The 27,363-nt window shown below is 50.4% G+C and overlaps 1 protein-coding gene across 3 annotated transcripts in view; it reads left to right on the top strand.

Moving 5' to 3' along the window:
* Nucleotides 1-1,879: 1,879 nt before the first annotated feature.
* Nucleotides 1,880-27,363, top strand: part of ACAN (aggrecan) — a 38,750-nt gene continuing 13,266 nt past the window's right edge. Inside the window, exons 1-12 of one of the 3 annotated variants that reach the window (XM_088829798.1) lie at nt 1,880-1,949; nt 4,218-4,601; nt 5,901-6,075; nt 7,373-7,500; nt 7,767-8,060; nt 9,464-9,868; nt 12,063-12,237; nt 13,032-13,159; nt 14,228-14,521; nt 17,249-17,464; nt 20,074-20,144; nt 20,595-24,219. In XM_088829798.1, the coding sequence (XP_088685924.1) occupies nt 1,880-1,949; nt 4,218-4,601; nt 5,901-6,075; nt 7,373-7,500; nt 7,767-8,060; nt 9,464-9,868; nt 12,063-12,237; nt 13,032-13,159; nt 14,228-14,521; nt 17,249-17,464; nt 20,074-20,144; nt 20,595-24,219 (5,965 nt within the window). Of the gene's footprint in view, nt 1,950-2,848; nt 2,954-4,217; nt 4,602-5,900; nt 6,076-7,372; nt 7,501-7,766; nt 8,061-9,463; nt 9,869-12,062; nt 12,238-13,031; nt 13,160-14,227; nt 14,522-17,248; nt 17,465-20,073; nt 24,220-27,363 lie in introns of all 3 variants that reach the window. The other 2 variants (XM_088829797.1, XM_088829796.1) reach the window with 2 other exon arrangements.

Below are 27,363 nucleotides of genomic sequence, written 5' to 3'. Positions count from 1 at the left end.
AAGAACTCGCCTGCTAATACAGAAGATGTAAGAGAGGCAGGTTCAAGCCCTTGGTTAAGAAGACCCCCTGGGGGAGAGAATGGCAACACACAGTATTCTTGCCTGGAGAATCCATAGGGTCACAGAGTCAGACATGACAAAGCGACTTAGCACATATCCCACAGAGCAATCTGGGTGAGCATCCTTCCCCTGACTTGAATGAGGCCCCTGAATTGTGCCCCAAATCTTGGTACATTCTCCATCCTAAAACACACAGATTCCTGAATTTGGAGTGGATGGCAGGTTCAGATTTCATCGGGGAGATGGAGTAACTCGTGTCACTTTTCTGGGTCTGGGGAACTGCATTAGTCAGGGTTCTCCAGAGAAACAGAACTATTTGATTGCGCATATGCATATAGCAAGAGATTTATTCTAAGCAATTGGCTCACATGATTATGAAGGTTCTTGGCAAGCTAACAAATTGGCTCAGATGGTAAAGAATCTGCCTGCAATGTAGGAAACCCAGGTTCAGTCCCTGGGGCAGGAAGATCCCCTAGAGAAGGAAATGGCAACCCATTCCAGTATCCTCACCTGGAGAATTCCATGGACAGAGGAGCCTGGTGAGCTACAGAGCATAAGGTTGCAAAGAGTTGGATACAACTCAGTGACTAACACTTTCACTTGGCAAACTAGGGAGCCAAGAGAGCCAGGGTATGAAGCCTTGAAACCAAGAAGAAGCAATGTTTCAGTTTAAGTCTGAAGGCAGTTTGGTAAGCATCAGGCAAGAAATATTATCTCTTATTTAGGGGACGTTCAGCCATTTGGTGGAGAAGGCAATGGCAAGCCACTCCAGTACTCTTGCCTAGAAACTCCCATGAATGGAGGAGCCTGGTAGGCTGCAGTCCATGGGGTTGCTAAGGGTCGGACACGAATGAGCGACTTCACTTTCACTTTTCACTTTCACACATTGGAGAAGGAAATGGCAACCCACTCCAGTGTTCTTGCCTGGAGAATCCCAGGGACGGGGGAGCCTGGTGGGCTGCCGTCTATGGGGTCACACAGAGTCAGACACGACTGAGGTGACTTAGCAGCAGCAGCAGCCATTTGGGACAATGCAGGCCTTCAACTGATTAGGTGAGGTCCACCCACATTGGCAGGGCAATCTGCTCCACTCAATCTGCTAATTTAAATGTTCATCTCCTCCCAAGACACCCTCACAAACACACCCAGAATAATAGTTGACCAAATATTTGAGCACCTCATGGACCAGTCAAGTTGACACATAAAATCAACCATCACAGGGATCCTTTAGGATGAAACTTAGAAAATGAGAGGTTCCCTAGAAAAAGCAGGAGGAGATAAATTTAATTACAGCCTCACACCAGTAATTAAACTAAGGAATCCATGAAGGTTTTGTGAGGACAGGATTCTTGGAGAAGATATCTCTCAGATCACAATGCAGCCTCCTTATTGTTTTTATTCCAATAAAAGCTCTTTATTTTTCTTTGCAGTCACATAGGTGAAATAAACAGTAGATCAGTTGAGGATATTTTATAATCCTTAATGTGTGTGTGTGTATATACACTAAGTCACTCATTCATGTCCAACTCTTTATAGCCTTTTAGATAAATATCCGTTTTTATTTAATCACAAAATGTGTGCTTATCATAGACACTTTATAAAACATGAAAAAAAATCCCAAGTGCAAAATAAAATTATCCATAAAGCCATTGTTCAAGTATAATCATTATCACTTTTTTAAAGTTAGCCTCCTCATTTGATGTTATCTCAGACCCATGGATGAGGGGTGTGCCACACTTGTCGTGTGACACACGACCCTCAGCCTCACTGTATCGGAAGCTCCGAGTAACATCTCTGTCCCCTCTCTTCCAGGTGAACTATGACCACTTTACTGGTGGTGTTTGTGACTCTGAGGGTCATCGCAGCAGCCACCTCAGTAGAAGTTTCAGGTGAGGACATCCCCATGCGCGTCTCGCTCACCCAGCAGGCACTGAGGACTGTACTCGGGGGGTGGAGACCGAGCCTGGCACTGAGAGTCCTGGTGCTTGATCTGGGCCATCACTTTAGAGGCCCCCCTCTCTGACTCTCCTGCAGCCCCAACATTCCCTAAAAATGAGGAATTGGAGGGCCAGTGATATGTGTCCACCCCTATGCTCCCTCTGGGTACCCAGGGTGCCCAGAATTCCCTTTCCAGCTGGACCCAAGTCATTTTCAGGACTGCATAGTTTGCTCTTCTGGGTCCATCCTTCCATGAAAGGACCACCCACCACCACCAGTCTGAGCCACCAGAAGGCCAGAGGGAGAGGTGAAGGGGAGGCTGTTCGGGTGTGGACAGAGCTGGCTTGTGAGGGCCTGGATAAATACAGACCCTTCACAGTGCAGAGCCGTGGAGGGAAGAAAAGGGGGCCTGATTCCCTCTCCTCCAGCATGGTCACCACATCCCAGTGCAAAACTCTAAGGGATCCAAGAATTCTAAATTTGAATCTGGTTTTTCATTTTGAAAGGTATCATTGTCAAATAAGAAGGTAGAACATTTTTTAAACAATTTATTGGTCTATTGGCTTGATTTATAGCTGTTAAATATTTAGACATATGATCCACAAGTCTCCACTTGTACTCTTGCCCTGAGACCCTTGAATACCCAACTGCCTATACCCTGGGGTGATTTGCCCACACAGGCCAACCATTTCATGAGGGTTGGTTGAGAGCTTTACAAACTGCAGAGCTGGGTGCTTCTGTCACTTCCAGTTGTCCCTGGAGAACTGTGCGTGCGTAATCAGTCACTGCAGTATTGTCTGACTCTTTGTGACCCCATGGACTGTAGCCCACCAGGTTCCTCTGTCCATAGGATTCTCTAGACAAGAATACTGGAGTGGATTGCCACACCCGCCTTCAGAGGATCTTCCTGACCCAGGGATTGAACCTGAGTCTCTTATGTCTCCTGCATCGGCAGGTGGGTTCTTTACCACTAGTGCCACCTGGGAAGAACCTGCCCCGGAGAGCTACCACCACTAAAACCATGCTGTGTCCTGTGCTAGGGCGGCACCTCAGAGGGATATTTCTGTGAAGGACCTGCTAGTGACCCCCCAGGATATCAAAAGGTTAGGGCTTGACCCCAGACATTCCTGGCTCCCTCTTTCCTGCCTTGCTATGTATCTGCCACCCACAAATATCTGAAATATTTTTATGATCAACCTGCAGGCTCTACTGGAAGAAAAGTTCGGCAAGTATATGACAGTTCATAAAAGTGATGTTTTTTCAAAGACTCTTTCTTTTCAATACCAGGAAGATTTTTTTACTTCTAACAGAATTTGCGAACTCTCTGCATCTTCCCTATCAATTCTATCTAGGTTTGTGTGTTTTTTTTTTTTTATGCAGTCTAATCATGTCCCAACCCCACCCCAGGCTGACTCTTTGCAGACCTAAACGTCTGATCTTCTCTGATGCCTCTCCAACTAGGCCCCTGATCCCCCAACAACAGAAGAGAATGACTAGTCCTTCTGCAAGGTCAGGATGGAGCCCAAGACAGACCTCCTTAAGTGTTTGATATTTTTATATCTTAACTTTACAAGCTGAATCAATTTTTTCTTCCCCATAGTAATTTTTTCTTGATGTTGTTCAATCACTAAGTCATGTCCGACTCTTCGCGACCCCATGGACTGCAGCATGCCAGGCTTCTCTGTTCTTCACCATCTCCTGGAGTTTGCTCAGACTCATGTCCATTGAGTCAGTGATGCCATCCAACCATCTCATCCTCTGTCATCTCCTTCTCCTCCTGCCTTCAGTCTTTCCCAGCATCAGGGTCTTTTCCAATGAGTCAGCTCTTCACATCAGGTGGCCAAAGTATTGGAGCTTTTCCCCCAAAGTAACTTTTTACCAATTTTTGAGTCAAGCTGTCGCTCCAGAAAGATGGGTTCTGTTTATCCCATGGCTTGGCATTACCTAGGGTACCCCAGTTTGAGAAACAAAGAGGTACACCTCTGAATTTCCCAACAGCCCCCTCTGCAACCCTTTCTGGCTCCATAATTCCCGTCTTGAGACACAGAGACCAGGAGGTCTTGAGGAAACTGCTCTAGAAAGGGAATTCCGTATGACACAGGAGCCTTCCCCAGCACCAGCACAGACATTGTCATTTCCAGAAGGACTGACAGAGAGGTTGGGTGGTCCTCTCTGGGCACTAACAGGTCTGTCTCCCGCCCCCATGTCTCCCTGCACAGAACCTGACAACTCGCTGAGTGTCAGCATCCCTGAGCCGTCCCCGCTGCGGGTCCTCCTGGGGAGCTCCCTCACCATCCCCTGCTACTTCATCGACCCCACGCACCCCGTGACCACCGCCCCCTCCACTGCCCCCCTCGCCCCGAGAATCAAGTGGAGCCGAATTTCCAAGGAGAAGGAGGTGGTGCTGCTGGTGGCCACTGAAGGGCGGGTGCGGGCCAACAGTGCCTACCAAGACAGGGTCACGCTGCCCAACTATCCCGCCATCCCCAGCGACGCCACCCTGGAGATCCAGAGCCTGCGCTCCAATGACTCCGGGATCTATCGCTGCGAGGTGATGCACGGCATCGAGGACAGCCAGGCCACCCTGGAGGTCGTGGTGAAAGGTGAGAGCCTGCCCGAGGGGACCCTGCTTCACCTACAGAAAGAACCAGAATGCCATCCTCACTGGTGGGCACCCAGGCTGGCTGGCTTGCAAACCCCAGCTCCTCCTCCTGCCAGTTTGCACCTCGGTTGAGTTACTTAACTTCAGTTGCTTCCTCTGTAACACGAAGCTAGGAACATCACTCTCGCTGGACTTTGAGTGAATTAAATACTCCGTGGTCACAGTCACGTGTAATGAATGACAATCGGGGCTTCCCAACAATCCTGTGATTCGACTGCTTTGTGATCATCCCCATTTTACAGACAAGCAAACTGAGGTTAAGTGACTTGCCTGAAGTTTCCCAGGAAGGGAGCCAGAGCATCTCCTGACTCTCCACCCAGGTGTCTTTTCCTTCCTCCACCTCCAGTTCCAGAAGCCAAAGAAAAGGATGAGGACTTTCTGGTCCCCTGCCCTCGATGGACTAAGGAATATGGTTGTGTTCTTGGTAGGCTTCAGGACTTCGGTCAGCACCAAGTTTTTCCTGTTGGGTTGTTGTAGTTCATTTGCTCAGTTCTGTCCAACTCTTCCCAACCCCATGGACTGCAGCATGCCAGGCTTCCCTGTCCTTCACTATCTCCTGGAGTTTGCTCAAACTCATGTCCATTGAGTTGATGATGCCACCCTGTTTCCCCCTTCTCCTGTCTTCAATCTTTCCCAGCATCAGTGTCTTTTCCAGTGAGTTGACTTTTCACATCAGGTGGCCAGAGTACTGGAGCTTCAGCTCCAGCATCAGCCCTTCCAATGAATATTCAGGGTTGATTTCCTTTAGGATTGACTGGTTTAATCTCCTTTCTGTCTAAGGGATTCTCAAGAGTCTTCTCCAGCACCACAATTCGAAAGCATTAATTCTTTGGTGCTCAGCACTCTCTGGAAGGTGGTCTGCTCCTACCTGTGCCTTAAACAAGACTCTCACTGGGATGGCCCTGGGCTGAAGGAGCATCTTTCTGCAAAGCAAATATGGGGTCCTGGAATGACATGAAAAATTATGAGGAAGGCATATTTTGATCCAAGTCAAATAACCTGATTATCAGAATTATCACAGGTTTCCAAAAAGATGCCTTGTAAGGTAATGAGCTCCCTGTTAATAGAAATGTTCTAGCAAAGGCAGAAGGACCCCATGCAGATATGGAGCAGGGATCCACCCATCAGCTGAAGGCCCAGCCCAGATGTCTCTATGCCCCCTTGATCTCCCTGATTCTATGAGGGCCTGGATAAGGGGAGGCTGTGCTGACCTGCCCTCTCGCTCTCTTGTGTCTTGCAGGCATCGTGTTCCATTACAGAGCCATCTCCACACGCTACACCCTGGACTTTGACAGGGCGCAGCGGGCCTGCCTGCAGAACAGCGCCATCATCGCCACACCTGAGCAGCTGCAGGCCGCCTATGAGGATGGCTTCCACCAGTGCGATGCTGGCTGGCTGGCAGATCAGACTGTCAGGTGAGTCCCGGGGCCACCATCGGAGTGGAGTGGAAGATGGACTGGAACACTGACCAGCACTGAGCTGGTGCCAGCCTGCCACCAAGGCCAACCTGGGCTGGGGCAAGACAGATGCCTTGGCCAGTTCAAGGTCAGGTCCCAAATCTTTGGTGCTCTGTCCTGTGGTGGATGAGTGATCACTAGCAGCATAGCTCTACGTGAGCATTTTCTCCATGCAAATTATACATCATTATTCTTCCTACTCTTTTTTCCCTTTACATCTTTTTTAAATTTTGGTGTTCATATATTTTTGTGAACCACTTTCTATTCTGTTTTTAATAGGGCAAGACACATGTAAATTAAGCTTTTTGGCTCATTTTTCCCTGAGCACAGCTGCTAAGGGGTGGGTTGCCCAGCAAGACAGACAGAGCCTTACCTTCAAGGGAGGGCAATCATGTAAGTAAGCCTGTAAAAGCAAGATGGGACAATTCATTCAAGGTGGATCAAAGCTCCAAATGCAAAAGCCAGAACCACAAAGCCACAAGAAGAAAACAAAGGGAAATAGCTCTGTAATCTTGGGATAGGCAAAAGATCTCAGGATAAAAAAAGCCATTAACCATTAAAAAAAAAAAAGGCAAGGTGATTCAACAGCCTAGCATAGTGCAAGAGACCACACCTCAGATACAGGAGGTATTTATATACCTGATACCCCAGTTTTGATACTTAGAGGTTGTGTGACCTTGAACAAGTTGCTTAACATCTCTGGGCCCCACTTTCTTATGGTTTAGAGTGGTTATAGCACCTTCCTTCTTAGGTTGATGTGAGACTCCAATGATACAGAGCAGTGTTCAGCAAACTATGGCTCACGGGTCAAGTCCAACCCACTCCTTGATTCTGTAAACAAAGTTTTATGGGAACACAGCCACGCTTGTTCTTTTGTCTGTGGTTGCTTCGTTTGCATTAGGATGGCAAGGTTGAGTGGTTGGTCACAGTGGAGACCCTCTGGCCTGCAAGACCTGAAATATTTACTATCCATCCTTTTACGAAAAAGGTTTGCAAGCCCCTGATAGAACATGTTTGGTACCAATAAATATTTAGTAAAAGGCGCCGCCTTCTGTCACCAATAGCCATAAAAACATCTATCTCAATAAAGCTGGGCAAAAACTGTAGAAACAAGTAGCCCACAAGTCTCAGCAGATCCCGGCAAACACATCAGTAAGTCACCGCTTCCTCCCCCAAGGGAGGAGGGTACAAGGGCATGGGTCATGGGCCCCCTCCGACCCCCGAGTGTCACATCCCCGCTTTGGGCTCCCGGCAGGTACCCCATCCACACGCCGAGGGAAGGTTGCTATGGAGACAAGGACGAGTTTCCGGGTGTGCGAACCTACGGCATCCGGGACACCAACGAAACCTATGACGTGTACTGCTTCGCGGAGGAGATGGAGGGTGAGGCAGCCCCGCCCTCCCGAGCCCCGGCCCATCCCCTTCCTCCTGCTGGAGGGCCTCCTCCTGGGCAGGGCGCTGATCCAGGATACCATACCCTACCTCGACACCCCTCCTCACCCCCCCCAGCCTACCCCTGAAATACAGACATGTGGGACCAGGGCTTTGGCCAGTTAAAGACCAAACCCAGAGGAACCTGGGGATCTCCCTGGGGACTTAGGGCAGAAGTGGGAAGGAGATCCTTACCCTGCCGGCTGTGTCTTTTGCAGGCGAGGTCTTCTATGCAACATCCCCGGAGAAGTTCACCTTCCAGGAGGCGGCCAACGAGTGCCGGCGGCTGGGCGCCCGGCTGGCCACCACGGGCCAACTCTACCTGGCCTGGCAGAGCGGCATGGACATGTGCAGCGCCGGCTGGCTGGCTGACCGCAGCGTGCGCTACCCCATCTCCAAGGCCCGGCCAAACTGCGGGGGCAACCTCCTGGGTGTGAGGACCGTCTACCTGCACGCCAACCAGACAGGCTACCCTGACCCTTCATCCCGCTATGACGCCATCTGCTACACAGGTGGGTTTGGGCTGGAGGCATTTCGGTGGGGGAGCACGCTACCGAAATGGGATGAAATCTTAGAATGGGGAGTTGGGTTTTACCTCCTTCAAGGGTCCACTGGGTACCTGAACCCCATGTCTTGCTGCTGCTGCTGCTAAGTCACTGCAGTCGTGTCCGACTCTGTGTGACCCCACAGACGGCAGCCCACCAGGCTCCCCCGTCCCTGGGATTCTCCAGGCAAGAACACTGGAGTGGGTTGCCATTTCCTTCCCCGAACCCCATGTCTTAGCACCCCCTATTTTCATGGGTTCCTGAGGAAGCTAGAATCACTGCAGCCTGCACTGTACCCAGTCCTATCTCATCAGCCCAGAATTGGGGGGAAACGTGAGATTCAGAGACTGTTTCTAAAGTTTGAATCACGTCTCTGCCACTCACTCCTAGGCAGCCCTGGCAAAGTCAAGGCCCTGAGCCTCACTTTCCTCATCTGTCTAATGGGAAGATGTGGGGCCTGACTTGAAACCATGCACCACGGGAGAGCGCTGTGATCTGCCCTTTTTAAAATTTTAAATGTATTTTTTTAATTGAAGGATAATTGCTCTACAGAATTGTGTTGCTTTCTGTCAAACAATCAGCCATAGGTATATGTATGTCCCCTCCCTCTTGAGCCTCCCTCCCACCTTCTGCCCCGCAGTTGCCCTTTTTGATTGAATTCACTTCAAAAGGAGGGCCATAGTGTTACTTAAGAGTGGAAAAAAGCTTTTGACAAGGACTTTATTTTGAAAATTTAGACTAAAACTTTTTAAAATGTTTTTATCCTGTATTTTACACTGTCTAGGTTTATTTGTGTAAAAGTAATTAAAATTACCCCAAAAAACTTCTCTTCACTTTTCAATATTCCCACCACCCTGTTTGCAGTTGTACCATCCTCATGGATGCTCTCTTTATTAATTATGAGGTGGCTCATTTGTTCATGACTGAGGCAGGCAGTTCTCTCACAGCACTTTCATCAATTTCATGAGCTCCTGCATCTTTGGGAAGATTTTTTCATTTCTCTTTCTAATTGATTTACATTGTCCCATTGGCTAGTTCTAACATCAGAGGCTCAGCAGGTGCTCACAAGATAGGTAAGGAAGCAACTGGCTGGCATTACCCAGGAAGGGATGTTGGAACAAGATGGTTTTAATAAACAGTGAGCTGATTGGTCAGGGTCTTGTGCTATGGTGACTGCAGATTCTTGCAATCTAGGGCACCCGTATAATAAATACTCAAGCTATTAACGTCTCCAGCAATGGGCCCGGCCAGGTGCCTGGCACACAGTAGGTACTTTCTTTTCTTAGCAGAGGAGGGGAGTATCTGATATTCATCTCCATCAAGTCAACCCCAGGCCAAGCACTAATGCCTGTCTCTGCCCCCTGCCCCAGGTGAAGACTTTGTGGACATCCCAGAAAACTTTTTCGGGGTGGGTGGCGAGGAGGACATCACCATCCAGACGGTGACCTGGCCTGACGTGGAGCTGCCCCTGCCCCGAAACATCACCGAGGGTGAAGCCCGAGGCAACGTGATCCTCACGGCGAAGCCCGACTTTGAAGTCTCCCCCACCGCCCCGGAACCTGAGGAGCCTTTCACATTTGTCCCGGAAGTAAGGGCCACTGCATTCCCCACAGTGGAGAACAGGACTGGAGAGGCAACCCGGCCCTGGGCCTTTCCCAGAGAGTCCACACCCGGCCTGGGTGCCCCCACGGCCTTCACCAGCGAGGACCTCGTCGTGCAGGTGACCTTAGCCCCAGGTGCAGCTGAGGTCCCTGGGCAGCCACGACTGCCAGGGGGTAAGTGTCCGCCCCTCAAGGGGCTGCATCCAGGGCTGGGGGAAAGGGCTTGGTCTGGGGTCTTCTATGTGCAGTGCAGGAAGTGCTCAGTCAGTCATGTCCGACTCTTTGCGACCCCACGGACTGTGCCCGCCAGGCTCCTCTGTCCGTGGAATTCTCCAGGCAAGGATCCTGGAGTGGGTTGCCATTTCCCTTTGCTGGGGGGGTCTTCCCGACCCAGGGAATCGAACCTGCGTCTCCTGCACTGACAGGCAGATTCTTTACCACTGAGCCACCTGGGTGGAGGTTCTTCTGTACTTTCAACTTCACCTGGGACGTGAGACAAGCCTCCCTCCTCTCAGACTCAGCTCTCCTCACTTGTGAATCAAAGAACAAGGGGGATGGGCCACACCAGTGGTGCTCACGCTCTTTTATGTGTGTGTGGCTCTCTGTCACAAAGCATTTCCTTCAAATGAAGTCAGAGGTAAAAACCAGTGAATGTATCAACAGGTAGAAGTGAAGGGCAAAGAAAAACCCGGGGCCCTTCTGTCCATGGGCCCTCCTCGCCCCAGCAGGCACTTCCGCAGAACAGAGCCACTGAACTCGGCTGCACTGGGTACCCTCAGGGCTTCTCACAGCACTGGCCCTCCAGAACAGGGGTCTGCAAACTGGTCCTTGGACCAAACCTAGCCCTAGCCCATGTTCAGTTCTTCTGTGGCCCATGAACTAAGAAATAAGCTTTTTAAGTAGTTGAGGGGAAAAGTCTAAAGAAGAATAACATTTTGTGACATATTGTGAAAATTACATAAAATTCAAATTTTAATGTCCACAAATAAAGTTTGACTCTAACAAAGTCACACCCATTTGGTAACATGTTGTCTGTGGCCATATAGGGCCGTTTAGGGCTATCAGGGTAGGATCAAGGAGATGTACAAAACCCGTTTAGCCCACAAAGTCTGAAATGTGTTCTATCAGGCTTTTTCCACCTCGGTTCTGGGATGGTTTTGTTTCAGGTGCTTAATAAATGTCTGGATGGGGACTTCCCTGGAATTCCAATGGTTAAGACTCGGCACTTCCAATGCATGAAGCGTGGCTTCAATCCTTGGTCAGGGAACTAAAATCCCACATGCCAGCCGACCAAAAAATAAATAAATATTTGAATAATTGGGATGTCACATCACATGGAACTTGGCTGGTTCCAAAACCCAAGTCCATGAATAGGAAAGACGTACTGATGTGGCCTCCATCAGGACCTTGGTGGTGTCTCCACCTGGGGGTGGGGCAGATGGCCACCGCCATCCGCCTTCACTCCCATGATGCCACCAAGTGAAATGTCAGCCTGAATCAACGCAGTACATTGAGAAGGAAGAATTGCTTAGAAGTTTGGGGGTAAGGCTAACAATAACTGTGTCCCAGGGTAGGCTCAGGGCTGGAGAGACCCTCACTCCCACCACGTGGCCGCCACCCATAAAGGTGCCAATGGATAGGTGAGCATCTGACACAGGACAGGACAAGAATGTGGGGAGACTCAGATTAGGGATCCCTCCGCAACTGGACATAAACTGGCCAGTCATCCAGGGAAGTGTCAAAAACCAATGTGTGTCCAGTTAAATGCAACGGGGGAGGCAGAGTGAGTGGGGGTTCATGGACAGGCTGTGCCCTGTGCTCATCCCCAGACGTATACCCAGTGCACCCGCACAAACTCTTGCAGCTAATTTCAGGAGGACCACCTACCCCCTGAACCCGGGAATTTGGGCCAAGTGGAAGAAAGGCAGTGGTTTGATTGATTTGTTTGATTTTTTCTTTGTCCTTCTCTGTATTTTCCAAATGCTCTGCAGTGATCACTTATTCTTTTTATACTAAGAGCAAACGCCTTTGTTTTCAAGAGTCCGGGGACAAATGAGCAGCCTTGGAGTGAGGAGGCCAGAATGAAGGGTTGGGGACACCCATGGCAGAAGGTTCCTAGAAGGCTTTCTCAGGAAGGTGAATTTCAGGAGCAGTTTGAACAAGCAGAGATTACCAGCTTGACAAGGAGTCCGATGGGGAGTAGGAAAGGAAGGAGGGGATGAAAAGAGGTCATTCCTCAAGGAGCCAGGGCTCCTTCCACACCTGCAAAGCCTTGAGAACCAGGTACCACGGACACTGGCATTGTGGCCCTTGGCCCGTGCCCTGATCCTGACCTGTCTCACCGTCTCTCCCTCTCCTCCCCACCCAGGAGTCGTGTTCCACTACCGCCCGGGCTCCTCCCGCTACTCGCTGACCTTTGAGGAGGCCAAGCAGGCCTGCCTGCGCACCGGGGCCATCATTGCCTCGCCCGAGCAGCTCCAGGCCGCCTATGAAGCAGGCTACGAGCAGTGTGACGCCGGCTGGCTGCAGGACCAGACAGTCAGGTGACAGACGAGCTGGGCTCCCCTACCCGTCCAAACCCAACAGTGCGTGGTCAGGCCTGGGGAGCCTGAGTCTGCAGCACCCACCACCAAGAGGGCACCCACCACACCGTTAATTAGAGGCTCCTGGCTGACCCCTTAATTTTTCCCCCAAAACCAAGACATATTCCAAGAGAGTGGGAATGGGCCCCAGGAGACATTAGCTCCTTGATCATTTCTGCTCAAAAACCATATGAGAGCTCCTTGTCAAGGCCCCCAGTCCTCCCCAGGCTGACCCTTCCTTGCCGTGGGCTTTCTTCTGAAGCCAGGAATCCCTCAATGGCCCCCAGGCAGCCCCGTCCCCAGCTACACAGGGAACATGTTGCATGAGAGAGTCCTTCCTGTTTTATTTTTATTTTTTTGGCTGCACTGGGTCTTCACTGCTGCTTGTGGACTTCCTCTAGTTGTGGCAAGTGGGGTCTACTCTCTAGTTACTGTGTGCAGTCTTCTCATTGTGGTGGCTTCTCTTGTTGCATAGCATGGGCTTTAGGGTATGTGGCTTCAGTAGTTGCAGTGCATGGGCTCAGTAGTTGTGGCACATGGGCTTAGTTGCCCCACAGCATGTGGGAATCTTCCCAGACCAGGGATTGAACCCGTGTCCCCTGCACTGGCAGGTAGATTCTTAACCACTGGCGCACCAGGGAAGTCCGCCTTCCTGGTTTGAATCCTTCAGGAGACCTGCCGGCCTCACCCTGGGGCCCTGCATCCCCAGCTTTCCAGAGCAAGCTCTCATCCGCCCCTCCCACCCTCGCCTGCAGATACCCCATTGTGAGCCCGCGGACCCCCTGTGTGGGTGACAAGGACAGCAGCCCAGGGGTCCGGACCTACGGCGTGCGGCCACCATCGGAAACCTACGACGTCTACTGCTATGTGGACAGACTCGAGGGTACAGGCCCTGTTCTCACGTTTCGGGCTGTGGAAGGGTGAGGGGACTGATGCGGAGATACAGAGGAGGGGGAATCACCATCCACCTAGTCCCGTTCTCACCTGAGCAGGCAGCCAGGAAAGGATCCTACTTAAGAAAGAAGGCCTTCCCAGTCCCTCTCTCAGGCCAGGCCCCTTGTCTGCCTCCCAGATGGTTCATGTGGATTCCCCAGCATTGCAGGGGAGCACTGGTTTCTTGAAAAGGCAATAAGTTCTATGGATAAATGAATTAATTTACTTGTACCAGAAAATGTTATATGAACCTTCTGCCTCATTGAGAATCTCAATTCCCATGAACAAATCAAAGACTCTGAGAAGTCCTGCATTAAAAAAAAAAAAACACCTCTTCAACTCTGCTTAACCAGGCATCACCCAAGCTTAACGAAACACAGACCCTTTCTTTGGTCTTATTATCATTTCAATTAAAATCACCAAATTACTGTCCCACTGAATGCAATCTTGGAAATGCTGATATTCTGGAGAGATTTCAACACTGCCACTCACTTGTTTGGGGACCTGGGCAAGTTACTTAACCTCTCTAGGCCTCAGTTTCCTCATCTATAAAATGGAGCTGATTTATGCTTATATCAGAGACTTCACTGAATATTAAATGAGATGTGCATGAAAAGTGCCTGGTATAAGCAGGTATTCAATAAATGTGAACTTCCTCCCCCCAGATCAGACACAGACCCCAGTATTGTTCTGGATGTTGGGACTCCAACCCCTCAGAGTGGCCACAGGCCCCACTCCCTGAGTTCACAGGATGCGGGTAGGGCCACAGGTCCATAGCATTCAGTGCTCCGTGATTAAGTGCTGAGGTTTAAGGGAGCACGGGGTGCCCAGGAGTGCCTCTCTTAGACAGAAGAGGGGGTGCCTACATGTGACTGGAGAATCCAGAGAGAAGGAGGGGAGGTTGTTCGCATGGAGAGTGACTAACTCGTCTTAGTGCAGCTGCCCTGCCCTGGATGAGCAGCGGCTGCTCTGGCCGTGGGCATGGAGGCTCACACCTGCCACCTGCCTCTACTCCCAGGGGAGGTGTTCTTCGCCACACGCCTGGAGCAGTTCACCTTCCGGGAAGCCCAGGAGTTCTGTGAATCTCAAAACGCCACGCTGGCCACCACGGGCCAGCTCTACGCTGCCTGGAGCCGCGGTCTGGACAAGTGCTACGCTGGTTGGCTGTCTGACGGCAGCCTCCGCTACCCCATCGTCACCCCGAGGCCCGCGTGTGGCGGGGACAAACCAGGCGTGAGAACCGTCTACCTCTACCCCAACCAGACGGGCCTCTTGGATCCGCTGTCTCGGCACCACGCCTTCTGCTTCCGAGGTTTGTGTCCTCACCTCCCCTCCAACTCCCCTCTGCCTTGGGGGTGACCCCCCCAACCAGGCTCATCCCTCCTGATCTCTGCCCATCCATCACAGCAAAGAGGAAAAAGTCAATCCCTCTGGACGGGATGACCTTAGGCTTTGACTCTGTGGCAAGTACATCCTTCTAATGTGCCCCCAGAGACTCATAAAGAGAAACAAGTAAGAACTTGGGTTCTAAAATCAGGCAGATCTGAATTTTAATTATGACTCTGCTGCTTTGTAGCTGTGCGACCTTGGGTGAGTCTCTTAGTTTCTCTCTCTTCTGCTGCTGCTGCTGCTAAGTCACTTCAGTCATGTCCGACTCTATGCAACCCCATAAACGGCAGCCCAGCAGGCTCCGCTGTCCCTGGGATTCTCCAGGCAAGAACACTGCTTTCTCTATAAAATAATGATATAATATTTCCTACCTCGAATTGTTGCTAGAAGGATTAACTGGGGTAGTGCATACAGAATACTTAGCATAGTACCTGGGAAATAGTAAATGCTCAATAAATGTTAGCTTTGCAAAGAAATAACACACGTATATGTTGTGTGTATGTGTGTATATATACAGTATATATATATAAGTGTATATACAGTTTTGATTTGTACAGCCTAGTCAAACTTCCATCTGCTTCTAAATATTTCTGTGATGAGTTTAGTCAAATTATTATTCACTAAGCACCAAAAATTCACTTTTCTAACTGACCCATGCTGAGGACCCTAGGCCATGTTATCAGAGTTCTGAGAGGGACTAAGTGGGCATGGCCAGGGCATGGCCAAGGCCTGGCTGGGCTCTGATTGGATAAGTTCTTACAGGGTCCATGGGTCCAGATACACTGCCCAGAATGTAGATTGTAGTACTGGCTTGTGCCATATTTTACATATGATACATCAAAACTCAGTATATTTATAACTTCCTGTGAATATGTAATTATTTCAAAATAAAGTTAATTTTTTAGAAAAGCCCAAGGGGCAGTCCAGTAGATAAGACTTAGCCTTCCAATGCAGGGAGTGTGAGTTCAATCCCTGGTCAAGGAGCTAGGATCCCATATGCCTTGTGGCCAAAAAAACAAAACATAAAACAGAAACAGTATTGTAATAGATTCAATAGAGACTTTAAAAATAGTCTAAATTTTAAAAAAGGGGGGGATCTTTAAAAAAAAAACCTTGAACATCCCAAAGTTTCCAAGACTTTCAGTGCTAAGTCGCTTCAGCCATGTCTGACTCTTTGCGACCCTATGGACCATAGCCAACCAAGATCCTGTGTATGGGATTCTCCAGACAAGAGTACTGGAGTGGTGCCATGCCCTCCTCCAGGGGATCTTCCTGACCCAGGAATCAAACCCATATCTCTTATGTCTCCTGCATTAGCAGACCGGGTTCTTTACCATTAGCCCCACCTGGGAAGCCCCAGGGTCACCTTTAAAACCTAATTCAAAGACAGTTCAGTCTCACTCTGCCAGTCAAGAAAGCCAATCCCTTCCCAGAGGATTTGATGAGGCCCTTGCCCCAGCACCCCTTTCCTTGCTCTGGACATCAGAAGTCAAGCCAATTAGCCCCCAAGTAAATTCTCAGCCAAGTATCTCTACCATCCATCCCTGACCCTCTGTAGACTCAGCCTTTTATACACCTGCTGAGAAACCTGGCTTCCTTCCTGATCAAGCGCACAAAACCAGAACAGTTACTCCCCGTCAATGAATCGTGCCTTCACCATCCAGTGCTAGGGTAGCTTCATGCATGATAAATAGCACTCTTCTGATTTTGATCCAGACACACTTGGAGCATAATTTCTGTCCCCAGAAAAGCAGCATCACTGCAGTACTTAAGAGCAGAGAGTCTGACATCAGATCGTGCTGTGTGCTCAGTCACTCAGTCGTCTCCGACTCTTCTGCAACCCCATGGACTGTAGCCTGTCTATGGAATTCTGCAGGCAAGAATACTGGAACAGGTTGCCATTTCCTCCTCCAGGGAATCTTCCTGACCCAGGGATCAAGCCCACATCTCTTGCATCTCCTGCATTCGCAGGTGGATTCTTTACCACTGCACCACCTGGGAAGCCCCCGGCACCAGATACTTGGGCCCATGGACTAGATCTGTCACTTAGAAGCCACTGACACTGGAAAAGTCACTTAACCTTAGTTTCCCTGTCTGTAAGTGAGATAATGTATCTCTCTCACGTGGCTGTTGTGGAATAAAATGATTTTCTCTTATTTTTAAATATTTGTTTATTTGGCTGTGACAGGAGGGATCTTTAGTTGCTCCACACGAACTCTTAGTTGCAGTGTATGGGATCTGGTTTCCTGACCTGGAATTGAACCCAGGCTCCTGCACTGGGAGCACTGAGTCTCAGCCACTGGATCACCAGAGAAGTCCCCTAAGATGATCTTATACATTGATGCATCACACCTTTAAACAATGCCTGGCATGTACAATAGATTCTGCAAAAGAGTTGCCCCAGACCACCCTGAAATAAAGTGCTGATGGTATGTGCATATTGATATAGTTGAACCGAACAGCTCTTATTAATTAAGGACAAACGTCATCTCACTGAACTGGGTGGGGATTGGAAGGCCAAGGACCAGTAAGATTTGTGCACAAGCCTGGCCCACCTCATGGTCCCCTGGGTCCCCTGAAGAAGGGCCAGCCTGGGGTGGGTCACTGGTAAGAAGGAGCCCCCAGCCCTCACCACCCATATCCCCTTTAGGTGTTTCAGCAGCGCCCTCTCCAGGAGAAGAGGAGGGTAGCACACCCACAGCAGGCCCTGATGTGGAGGAGTGGATCATGACCCAAGTGGGGCCTGGCGTGGCTGCTGTCCCCATCGGGAAAGAAACGACTGCAATCCCAGGCTTCACCGTTGAGCCAGAAAACAAGACGGAATGGGAACTTGCCTACACCCCAGTGGGCACTTTCCCACTCCCAGGTCCGTCCAGGCTCTCCTGCATGTCCTGCTGCCCTCCTGGGCTAGGGTGTGGCCTGGATGGGGGGAGGAGAGGGTGTTCTCTCCCTGGGACCCGTGCTCTGTTTCTGCAGCCCTGACCCCCAACCCTGATGTTATCTAAGTGGGCTGCCATGGGCAACTTCAGCCACCTCACCAGGCATCTAGGACCAACTCCTAAGGGAGAAAAAGAGCAGCTTTGTCCATGCAACACACCTCCTCTCTCTCTCTTTCACTGTCTGCACTCAATTATCTTCCAGCTACATGCCCCAGATGCCCAGCGCTGTATCAACTGGAGGACCCTCACTTATTCTGTGCTCCTGCACTCACACCTCTGCTCCCTAACCTCTTAAAACTCTTGTGGGAGGAACTCCAACAGAGGGGAAAGGACCTGGGAGGGGGCGGCTGTTGGCAATCCCATTGTGACCTGTCTTATTCTCTTGTTTCTCCTTCTGGGTCCTTTGTTTGGGCCAGGTGTCCCCAGTCAGAACTTCCTGAGCAACAGCTGACATGATTAAATCACATGGGACTTGCTGGGATGAAATCCACAGACTCCAAACCCTATTGGAAAAAAGCATTTAGTAGGCATCAGGTTTAGGAAATCCTGGCTTACAGAAACATTAATAGCACCCACCCCACAACCCCTGCCTTTGCAGACCTTCTCAGAGCCTTGGATGTGCTAATATGCTCTGTAAAGCAGAGAGGACGGTGTATTCAGTGGGTCCCAAATGAATGTGACCACAGGGTCTTTGTTTTTTTCATGGAACATTTTTAACATGGCCCACTTTGGGTAAGGCTGATTTATAGTGAGGCTCAGTAACCTGTGTGTACCTGGCAGAGTCAGTTTGCCCAGGGTCACATGCATTTGAAGATAAGAATATATCAAAGCTTCCCACTAATTCATCCAGTCTTTCACTCAGTGCACAGTTCCCAAGCAATCTGGCCACATCAAGTGCTCCTCTGGGCCTGGAAATGCAAACCCAGAAGGTAAAGTTGCATCAGTGGAGTAAGTAGAATTTTCACTCAGAGGCCTCACCCAGTAGTCACACCTGCTCCAGGCCCTTTCCGCACCCTTCACCAGGACAGGAGGAACTGAGACCTCTTAGGCTTGAGTGTGTGGCTTGGCACAGGACTCGGGCAGCCAGTAACAGAAGTTATTCATGGGAGGGGACTCCAGTGGCCCCACAGAAATATTTCCCAATATTTTGTCAGTTCCCTACCACCTCACTGATTTGAGCTGTATGAGAACCATCTCTACTGCTGTTAACTCTGGACCTTTTCTTTTTTTTTTTTTTTCTGGACCTTTTCTTTAAATTGACTTACTTTTGACAAGAAACCAAAAATGTAATGTCCATAAGTGGCTATTTTCTGATATGTGGTGTGTGTATATATTTACGTATATGTGTATGCGTGTGGGGGACTTCCCTGGTGGCTCAGTGGTAAAGAAACTGCCTGCAGTATGGGAGACCTGGGTTTGAGTCCTAGGTTGGGAAGATTCCCTGGAGGAGGGCATGGCAGCCCACTCCAGTATCCATGCCTGGAGAATCCCATGGACAGGGGAGTCTGGCGGGTTACAGTCTATGGGGTCACAAAGAGTCAGATACGACTGAAGTGACAGAGCATGCACACGTACATGTGTATGTGTGCTTAAATAGATAGATAAATATCCACCTAAAATCCTCTTGCATGCATGCCACCACAGTTCCTGAGCTCCCCACTCTTATCCAGGATTCTCCTTTAAGTGAGAGTAGGCTGTGAACCTGACCACTGGGACCCAGCACCCTCTGTGCTCAGGTTCTCTGCCTGGGAAATTAGCCCAAAAATACATGTAAGGTACAATCCCAGCTAGTTATTTTTCAATGCCAAAGGACAGAAAGGAAATAATGTAACCATAATTATTTAGAGTTATGGGGTTTCTTTCTTTTTTTCTCTCTCTCTCTCTTTTCTAAGTCCTCTCTATTAGCCCTATTAGGGTTCTCGGAATGGAAAAAGTTGATGTAATTTTGCCAACATCCCTCTTGGCCTCAGAGGGATAAGTTCTGGTGCACAATTCTCACTTACAAGGATTATCAGCGTGGTCAGGATATTAAAATCATTATGCCATGTCTGCCCCAAACATAAGGGCATAAATGTTAAAACACATTGTGCCATGTCCTGCCCCAGAATTCCTAATTCAGTGGAGCTGGGGAGGGACCTGAGAATCTTCTTTTCTGTCCTTCTCCCAGCTGATGCAATGCTGATGGTCCAAAGACCACACTTTAAAAATCATAGTTCTGATAAATGAGGTGACAGTGTAAAAGCACTTGAAAGAAGGTGACCTTCAGCGGCAGCCAGGCTCTCACATACCGTGACTTGTGTGGGTGGTGCCCCCTAGAGTCTCACAAAGCAGAGCCTGAGGGTGGTAGGGAGTTTCCTGGTCCCCATTCTCCCAAATGTCTGTGTGAGGGTCCATTAGAAAATGGCTAGACACATCTCTGAGCACTTGAGGAAAAAGTCTTACTGTGGAAGGAATGGGATTCAGCTTCTCTGCATGAGCTTAAAATGGGGCAGAATTACTAAATTCACACCTCGTCTTTCTTCTTCCTTTCTTCCAGGGATCCCTCCTACATGGCCTCCCACTGGCGCAGCAACAGAGGAGCACACAGAAGGCCCTTCTGCAACAGAAGTTCCCTCAGCCTCAGAGAAGCCGTTCCCCTCAGAGGAACCATTCCGCCCAGAAGAACCATTCCCCTCAGAGAAACCATTCCCCCCAGAGGAACTGTTCCCCTCAGAGAAGCCGTTCCCCTCAGAGAAGCCATTCCCCTCAGAGAAGCCGTTCCCCTCAGAGGAACCGTTCCCCTCAGAAAAACCATTCACCCCAGAGGAACTGTTCCCCTCAGAAAAACCATTCACTCCAGAGGAACTGTTCCCCTCAGAGAAGCCAGTCCCCTCAGAGGAGCCATTCCCCTCAGAGAAGCCATTCCCCCCAGAGGAACTGTTCCCCTCAGAGAAGCCAGTCCCCTCAGAGGAGCCATTCCCCTCAGAGAAGCCATTTCCCCCAGAGGAACCATTCCCCTCAGAGAAACCAATCCCCTCAGAGGAGCCTTTCCCCTCAGAGAAACCATTCCCCTCAGAGGAGCCATTCCCCTCAGAGAAGCCATTCCCTTCCGAGGAGCCATCCACACTTTCAGCCCCAGTACCCAGCAGGACTGAGCTGCCAAGCTCTGGGGAGGTATCTGGGGTGCCCGAAGTCAGTGGTGACTTCACAGGCAGTGGGGAAATTTCAGGACACCTAGACTTAAGTGGGCAGCCCTCAGGGGAAAGTGCAAGTGGACTGCCCTCGGAAGACCTTGACTCCAGTGGGCTCACCTCTACAGTGAGCTCAGGCCTGCCTGTGGAAAGTGGACTACCTTCAGGGGAAGAAGAGAGAATTACATGGACCAGTGCTCCTAAAGTTGACAGGTTGCCCTCTGGGGGTGAGGGCCCAGAAGTTTCTGCTTCTGGAGTAGAGGACACAAGTGGACTTCCTTCTGGAGGAGAGGGTCATCTAGAGATCTCTGCCTCTGGAGTAGAAGACATCAGTGGACTTCCTTCTGGAGGAGAGGGTCATCTAGAGATCTCTGCCTCTGGAGTAGAAGACATCAGTGGACTTCCTTCTGGAGGAGAGGGTCATCTAGAGATCTCTGCCTCTGGAGTAGAGGACCTAAGTAGACTTCCTTCTGGAGAAGGTCCAGAAATCTCTGCCTCTGGAGTAGAGGACCTCAGTGGACTTCCTTCTGGAGAAGAAGGTCATCTAGAGATCTCTGCCTCTGGAGTAGAAGACCTCAGTGGAATTCCTTCTGGAGAAGGTCCAGAAATCTCTGCCTCTGGAGTAGAGGACCTTAGTAGACTTCCTTCTGGAGAAGGTCCAGAAGTCTCTGCTTCTGGAGTAGAGGACCTTAGTGGACTTCCTTCTGGAGAAGGTCCAGAAGTCTCTGCTTCTGGAGTAGAGGATCTCAGCAGACTTCCTTCTGGAGAAGGTCCAGAAGTCTCTGCTTCTGGAGTAGAGGACCTTAGTGGACTTCCTTCTGGAGAAGGTCCAGAAGTCTCTGCTTCTGGAGTAGAGGATCTCAGCAGACTTCCTTCTGGAGAAGGTCCAGAAATCTCTGCCTCTGGAGTAGAGGACCTCAGTGTTCTTCCTTCTGGAGAAGGTCATGTAGAGATCTCTGCCTCTGGAGTAGAGGACCTCGGTGTTCTTCCTTCTGGAGAAGGTCATCTAGAGATCTCTGCCTCTGGAGTAGAGGACCTCAGTAGACTTCCTTCTGGAGAAGTTTCAGAAGTCTCTGCCTCTGGAGTAGAGGACCTTGGTGTTCTTCCTTCTGGAGAAGGTCATCTAGAGATCTCTGCCTCTGGAGTAGAGGACCTCAGTAGACTTCCTTCTGGAGAAGGTCCAGAAGTTTCTGCCTCTGGAGTAGAGGACCTCAGTGTTCTTCCTTCTGGAGAAGGTCATCTAGAGATCTCTGCCTCTGGAGTAGAGGACCTTAGTAGACTTCCTTCTGGAGGAGAGGATCATCTAGAGACTTCTGCTTCTGGAATAGGGGACCTTGGTGGACTTCCTTCTGGAAGGGAAGGTCTGGAGATTTCTGCTTCTGGAGCTGGGGATCTTAGTGGGTTGACTTCTGGAAAAGAAGACTTGACTGGGTCAGCTTCTGGAGCCTTGGACCTTGGCAGAATACCTTCTGTAACTCTAAGAAGTGGGCAAGCTCCAGAAGCAAGTGGTCTTCCTTCTGGATTTAGTGGTGAGTATTCTGGGGTGGACCTTGGAAGTGGCCCATCCTCTGGCCTTCCTGACTTCAGTGGACTTCCATCTGGGTTCCCAACTGTCTCCCTAGTGGATACTACATTGGTGGAAGTCGTCACAGCCACCACAGCAGGTGAACTGGAAGGAAGGGGAACCATTGACATCAGCGGTGCTGGAGAAACATCTGGGCTGCCCTTCAGTGAGTTGGACATTAGTGGAGGAGCAAGCGGACTCTCTTCAGGAGCTGAACTCAGTGGCCAAGCATCTGGGTCTCCTGACATCAGTGGGGAAACCTCTGGACTCTTTGGTGTCAGTGGACAGCCCTCAGGGTTTCCTGACATTAGTGGGGAAACTTCCGGGCTTCTTGAAGTCAGTGGGCAGCCATCAGGGTTTTCTGGAGAAATATCTGGCGTGACTGAGCTTAGTGGACTGCCCTCTGGACAGCCAGAAATCAGTGGAGAAGCTTCTGGAATTCTTTCTGGCCTTGGTCCACCATTTGGCATAACCGACCTGAGTGGAGAAGCACCCGGGATCCCTGATCTCAGTGGGCAACCATCGGGTTTGCCAGAGTTCAGTGGGACAACATCCGGGATCCCTGACCTGGTTTCCAGTGCTGTGAGTGGCAGTGGTGAATCTTCTGGCATTACGTTCGTGGACACCAGTTTGGTTGAAGTGACCCCAACGACATTTAAAGAAGAAGAAGGCTTAGGATCTGTGGAACTCAGTGGCCTCCCTTCAGGAGAAGCGGGTCTCTCAGGCACATCTGGGCTAGTGGATGTCAGTGGACTGTCTTCTGGAGCAACTGACTCCAGTGGGTTTACGTCCCAGCCTCCAGAATACAGTGGCCTGCCAAGCGGAGTAACTGAGGTCAGTGGAGAAGCCTCCGGAGCTGAGAGTGGGAGCAGCCTGCCCTCTGGAGCATATGACAGCAGTGGACTTCCGTCTGGTTTCCCCACTGTCTCTTTTGTAGACAGGACTTTGGTGGAATCTGTAACCCAGGCTCCAACTGCCCAAGAAGCAGGAGAAGGGCCTTCAGGCATTCTGGAACTTAGTGGTGCCCCTTCTGGAGCACCAGACATGTCTGGAGACCATTTGGGATCTTTGGACCAAAGTGGGCTTCAGTCTGGGCTAATGGAGCCCAGTGGGGAGCCCACAAGTACTCCATATTTTAGTGGGGACTTTTCTGGCCCCACTGATGTAAGTGGGGAATCCTCTGCAGCCACAAGCACCATTGGGGAGGCCTCCGGACTTCCAGAAGTTACGTTAATCACATCTGAGTTGGTGGAGGGTGTTACTGAACCAACCGTTTCCCAGGAACTGGGCCAGAGACCCCCTGTAACATACACCCCCCAGATTTTTGAATCCAGTGGTGAAGGCTCTGCGTCTGGGGATGTGCCAAGGTTCCCTGGATCGGGGGTAGAAGCGTCATCAGTCCCAGAATCCAGCGGTGAGACATCGGCCTATCCTGAGGCTGAGGTGGGAGCGTCTGCTGCCCCCGCGGCAAGCGGAGGAGCTTCTGGGTCCCCTAACCTGAGTGAAACCACCTCCGCCTTCCATGAAGCTGATCTGGAGGGAACCTCAGGCCTGGGAGTGAGCGGCAGCCCCTCAGCCTTTCCAGAAGGCCCCACAGAGGGCTTGGCCACCCCAGAAGTGAGTGGAGAGTCAACCACCACCTTTGACATGAGCGTAGAGGCATCGGGCTCACCTGCCACTCCCCTGGCTTCTGGAGACAGGACTGACACCAGTGGAGACCTGTCTGGCCACACCTCGGGGCTGGATATTGTCATCAGCACCACCACCCCAGAATCCGAGTGGACTCAGCAGACCCAGCACCCTGCAGAGGCGCGTCTAGAAATCGAATCATCAAGCCCCGTGCACTCAGGAGAAGAGAGCCAAACAACCGACACAGCCACCTCCCCAACTGATGCTTCTATCCCAGCCTCCGCAGGAGGGACAGATGATTCAGAGGCAACCACAACAGGTACAGTTGGGATTATTTTCCTTTAAGTGGGTCGGAGTGATTCAGACTGTAGCATGGTAGGAAGCAGTGTAGACTCAAGGTTCTGAGCTGTGCAGGCTTAGGCAAGTTTCTTAACCTCTCTGAGCCTCATCTGTAAAACAGCAGTAGTACCAGGGGAGAGTAAATGAGATATAAATATGTCGAGAACAAGGCTATATCTTTTGCACACAGTACACACTTGTAGGTTCAAAATTGTTATGGTCACAGTAGAGTTACATCATGCAAACATTTATATGTGAACTCAACTATCTGTACTCAGCACGAGGAGTACTGTTTAGATAGTGCTGGAAATTCTTCTGCCCCTGGCCCATGGAATGAGTGTGAGAGGAGAGAATGAATCTGCTGATGACATCTATGTGCCAATATTTACTTTGTGCAGGGTTAAAATCTGCACAGTTCAAGTTAATATGATGCATCACTTCAGCTGTGTCCTGCCTTTGGACCCTGGGTCCTCACCCTGACCCTGTGCAAGTAAACCCTCCTCTGCACTGTATTAATGGTCTCGCCTTGACACAAACCCAGCAGCTGCTGGTTTTCCTTTATTTTCTGGGACCCCTTGCATCCCCCTGTGTACTGAGAGTCCAATCAGAGAATTCAGCCCCACCAGAAGCAGGGGCTCAGGAGGGAGAGAATCCCCAGAAATCATGTTGACCCAAAACCAGCCTTGTGGGTTTCTGTGGCCTGGGGCCCCACCCCGCAGGTCTTGGAGGCTGCACTGTACCCCAGGCAGCTACATTCTTGATGCCCAGCCTCTCCCTGGGGGTTGCAGCCTCTACCAGTTCCTGTGCCGAGAAGCCCTGTAGCACTGGGACCTGCCAGGAGACGGAGGGACACGTCATATGCTTGTGCCCCCTCAGCCACACTGGCAAGCACTGCAATGTAGGTAAGACCCTCAGCAGCCATGGGGGTGCAGACAGAAGGGTTGGGAGGAGGCATCCAAGGTCACCTGAGGTGCAGGCTTCTTGTCACACTGGTGTAGGAGAGTACATAGTGACATGTTGGGGTAGCAGCCACAGGATAAACATGGCATGTCTTTCTAGAGGGTCTGTTCTGCATGATAGTTTAGGAGAAAAAAGTCATTAAACTGAGAAGTAGCTCTTTTTTTTTGTCAAGCCAGTGATTGTTTCATGAGCAAAATCTAAAAGGTGCTTGAATTTTGAAGATAAAGCTGGAGACTTCAAAAAAATGTTGAGCTAGGGGAGTGTATTGAAGAGCCAGTCACGCCCCAAAGTCCCTGGGAGGGTAAGTCCGAGGGCAGACTGTCCTGCATCATGCAGCGTGGACCCCTCTGGGAAAGCCCCTATTGTCCCCTCTGTGCTTAGGCCTCGGTGGGGTTTGAGTACCTTTCTTGCCTTAAATGAGATGACACAGAGAGAACTCATCACTCCCAGCTCCAGGATTCATGGCTGCAGGTCAGCTATGACCCAGCAGAGTCCCACCCTTGAGCACCCACCATGCTGGGGCCTCTGTTTTTCCAAACAGCTTGTGAGATAAGTGAGGAGTCTGGGGAATCCTCTGACTGGAGGTGGCTCCCAAAATGAGATGATAGAATCTATGTGTCGCTCCCTGAGCACCTGGAGGCCTGTGGCCATGAGGACGTTTCAGCTCATCAACATCACCACCCTTGAGGGAAGAAATGGCCAGTTCCCTCCAAGCTCAGATTCTTGGGTTAGCTCTCTGCACTGCCTCCATATCCTTGCCCCTACTTGTGTCTGGATTTAGAAATCTGAGACCCAAGGCCTTCCATTAAAGGGCTTCATTCCTAAGACACATGCAAAATGCCTTTACATCCTACACAAAGGTACATTAATATAGATACCAATATATATGCAAAATAATACAGCAAGTCCCCTCCATGTAAATGAGTTCTGTACGAAGACCACATTTGTAAGTGCAGTTTGTTCTAGGTCTGACAAAATTAGCCCAGGTACCCAACTAATACAATTGGCTAGAGTGCTGTACTGTAATAGGTTTATAATACTTTTCACACAAATAACACATACAAAACAAACACAGAAACAAAGAAAACATCTTTAATCATACAGGACAGTACCTTGAGAAGTGCTGGAGGACAGTACCTTGAGAAGTCTAACACTGGCCTACAGGCGCTGGCCTCGAGTGAACAGGCAAGAAGAGCTGCTGATGGAGGAGGGACAGGAGCTGGGAGATGGTGGAGATGAAGGGTCGTCAGCAACAGGAGACGAGGGCACGCTGCCACGTCACGCATGCCTGATGCTGACGGCACGGGTTCTGGTTCCTTGCTTCAACCACACGCACGTTCGCATCTTTGAAAGTTTGCAACTTGAAGGCTCACATGTAGGGAAATTACTGTGAATGAGTTATATACTCTTAATATATACACACTCCTAATATAAACCTGCTGTATACTTGGCACTTACATAGGAAATGTATACATACAAACAGGCTCTAGGACGTATACTATTCACTCTCTTCCCCTTTGGGATCAGCCTCTGCCCACACGTAGGGGCCATGACTGAGAACTCTATAGACCTCTGTGGCCAGAGAAGGTTGGTTCTCCTAGGAAGGTCCTGGCCTTTCTACCAAGGGAACAGTGCTTCCACTGAGCCACAGTGACCCCAGGGGCTGTAGACACACCCCTCTGTCTTCCACCCCCACGGGGAGGTCAGAGCCCTACCTCTGTCCTGGGAGAGACCACCGCTGATGAACACTTGGGGAGACCTGGTGTGCTTTGCAGCACAGAGAGTCCTCGGTCGGCAGCAGAAGTGACTCTGTCTTTCTGGTGGATGTCTTGCCAGGTGTGCAGACACGTCCCCTCCCAGGTCTGGGTGTGCAGGTGGAGAGCAGCAGGGCGCCCGTCTTGGGTGAAGTGCTGTGGAGCTCAGCTCTGTCAGCCAGCCCAGCCTGGGTCCTCGAGGAACAGACTCAGGGCCCAGCAGGGCTTCTGGGATGGGGGCAGCCACCAGGATCAGATCCCCCTTGCCCTCTTTTAGTATCTTCTGACACCTCCATTCTTAGCAACTCCTTCTCCAACCTGATACTTGAAACAAAAATGGAACACTGGTATCAGAAGTCATGCAGCAAGGCTCACGTCCTGGCACCTCTGAAATTAGCAGTAGGTGACAA

Source organism: Moschus berezovskii, chromosome 21, assembly GCF_049115385.1.
Source record: "Moschus berezovskii isolate FMDL1 chromosome 21, NW_MosBer_1.0, whole genome shotgun sequence".
NCBI lineage: Eukaryota > Metazoa > Chordata > Mammalia > Artiodactyla > Moschidae > Moschus > Moschus berezovskii.
This window is presented reverse-complemented; position numbering and strand designations above follow the sequence as displayed.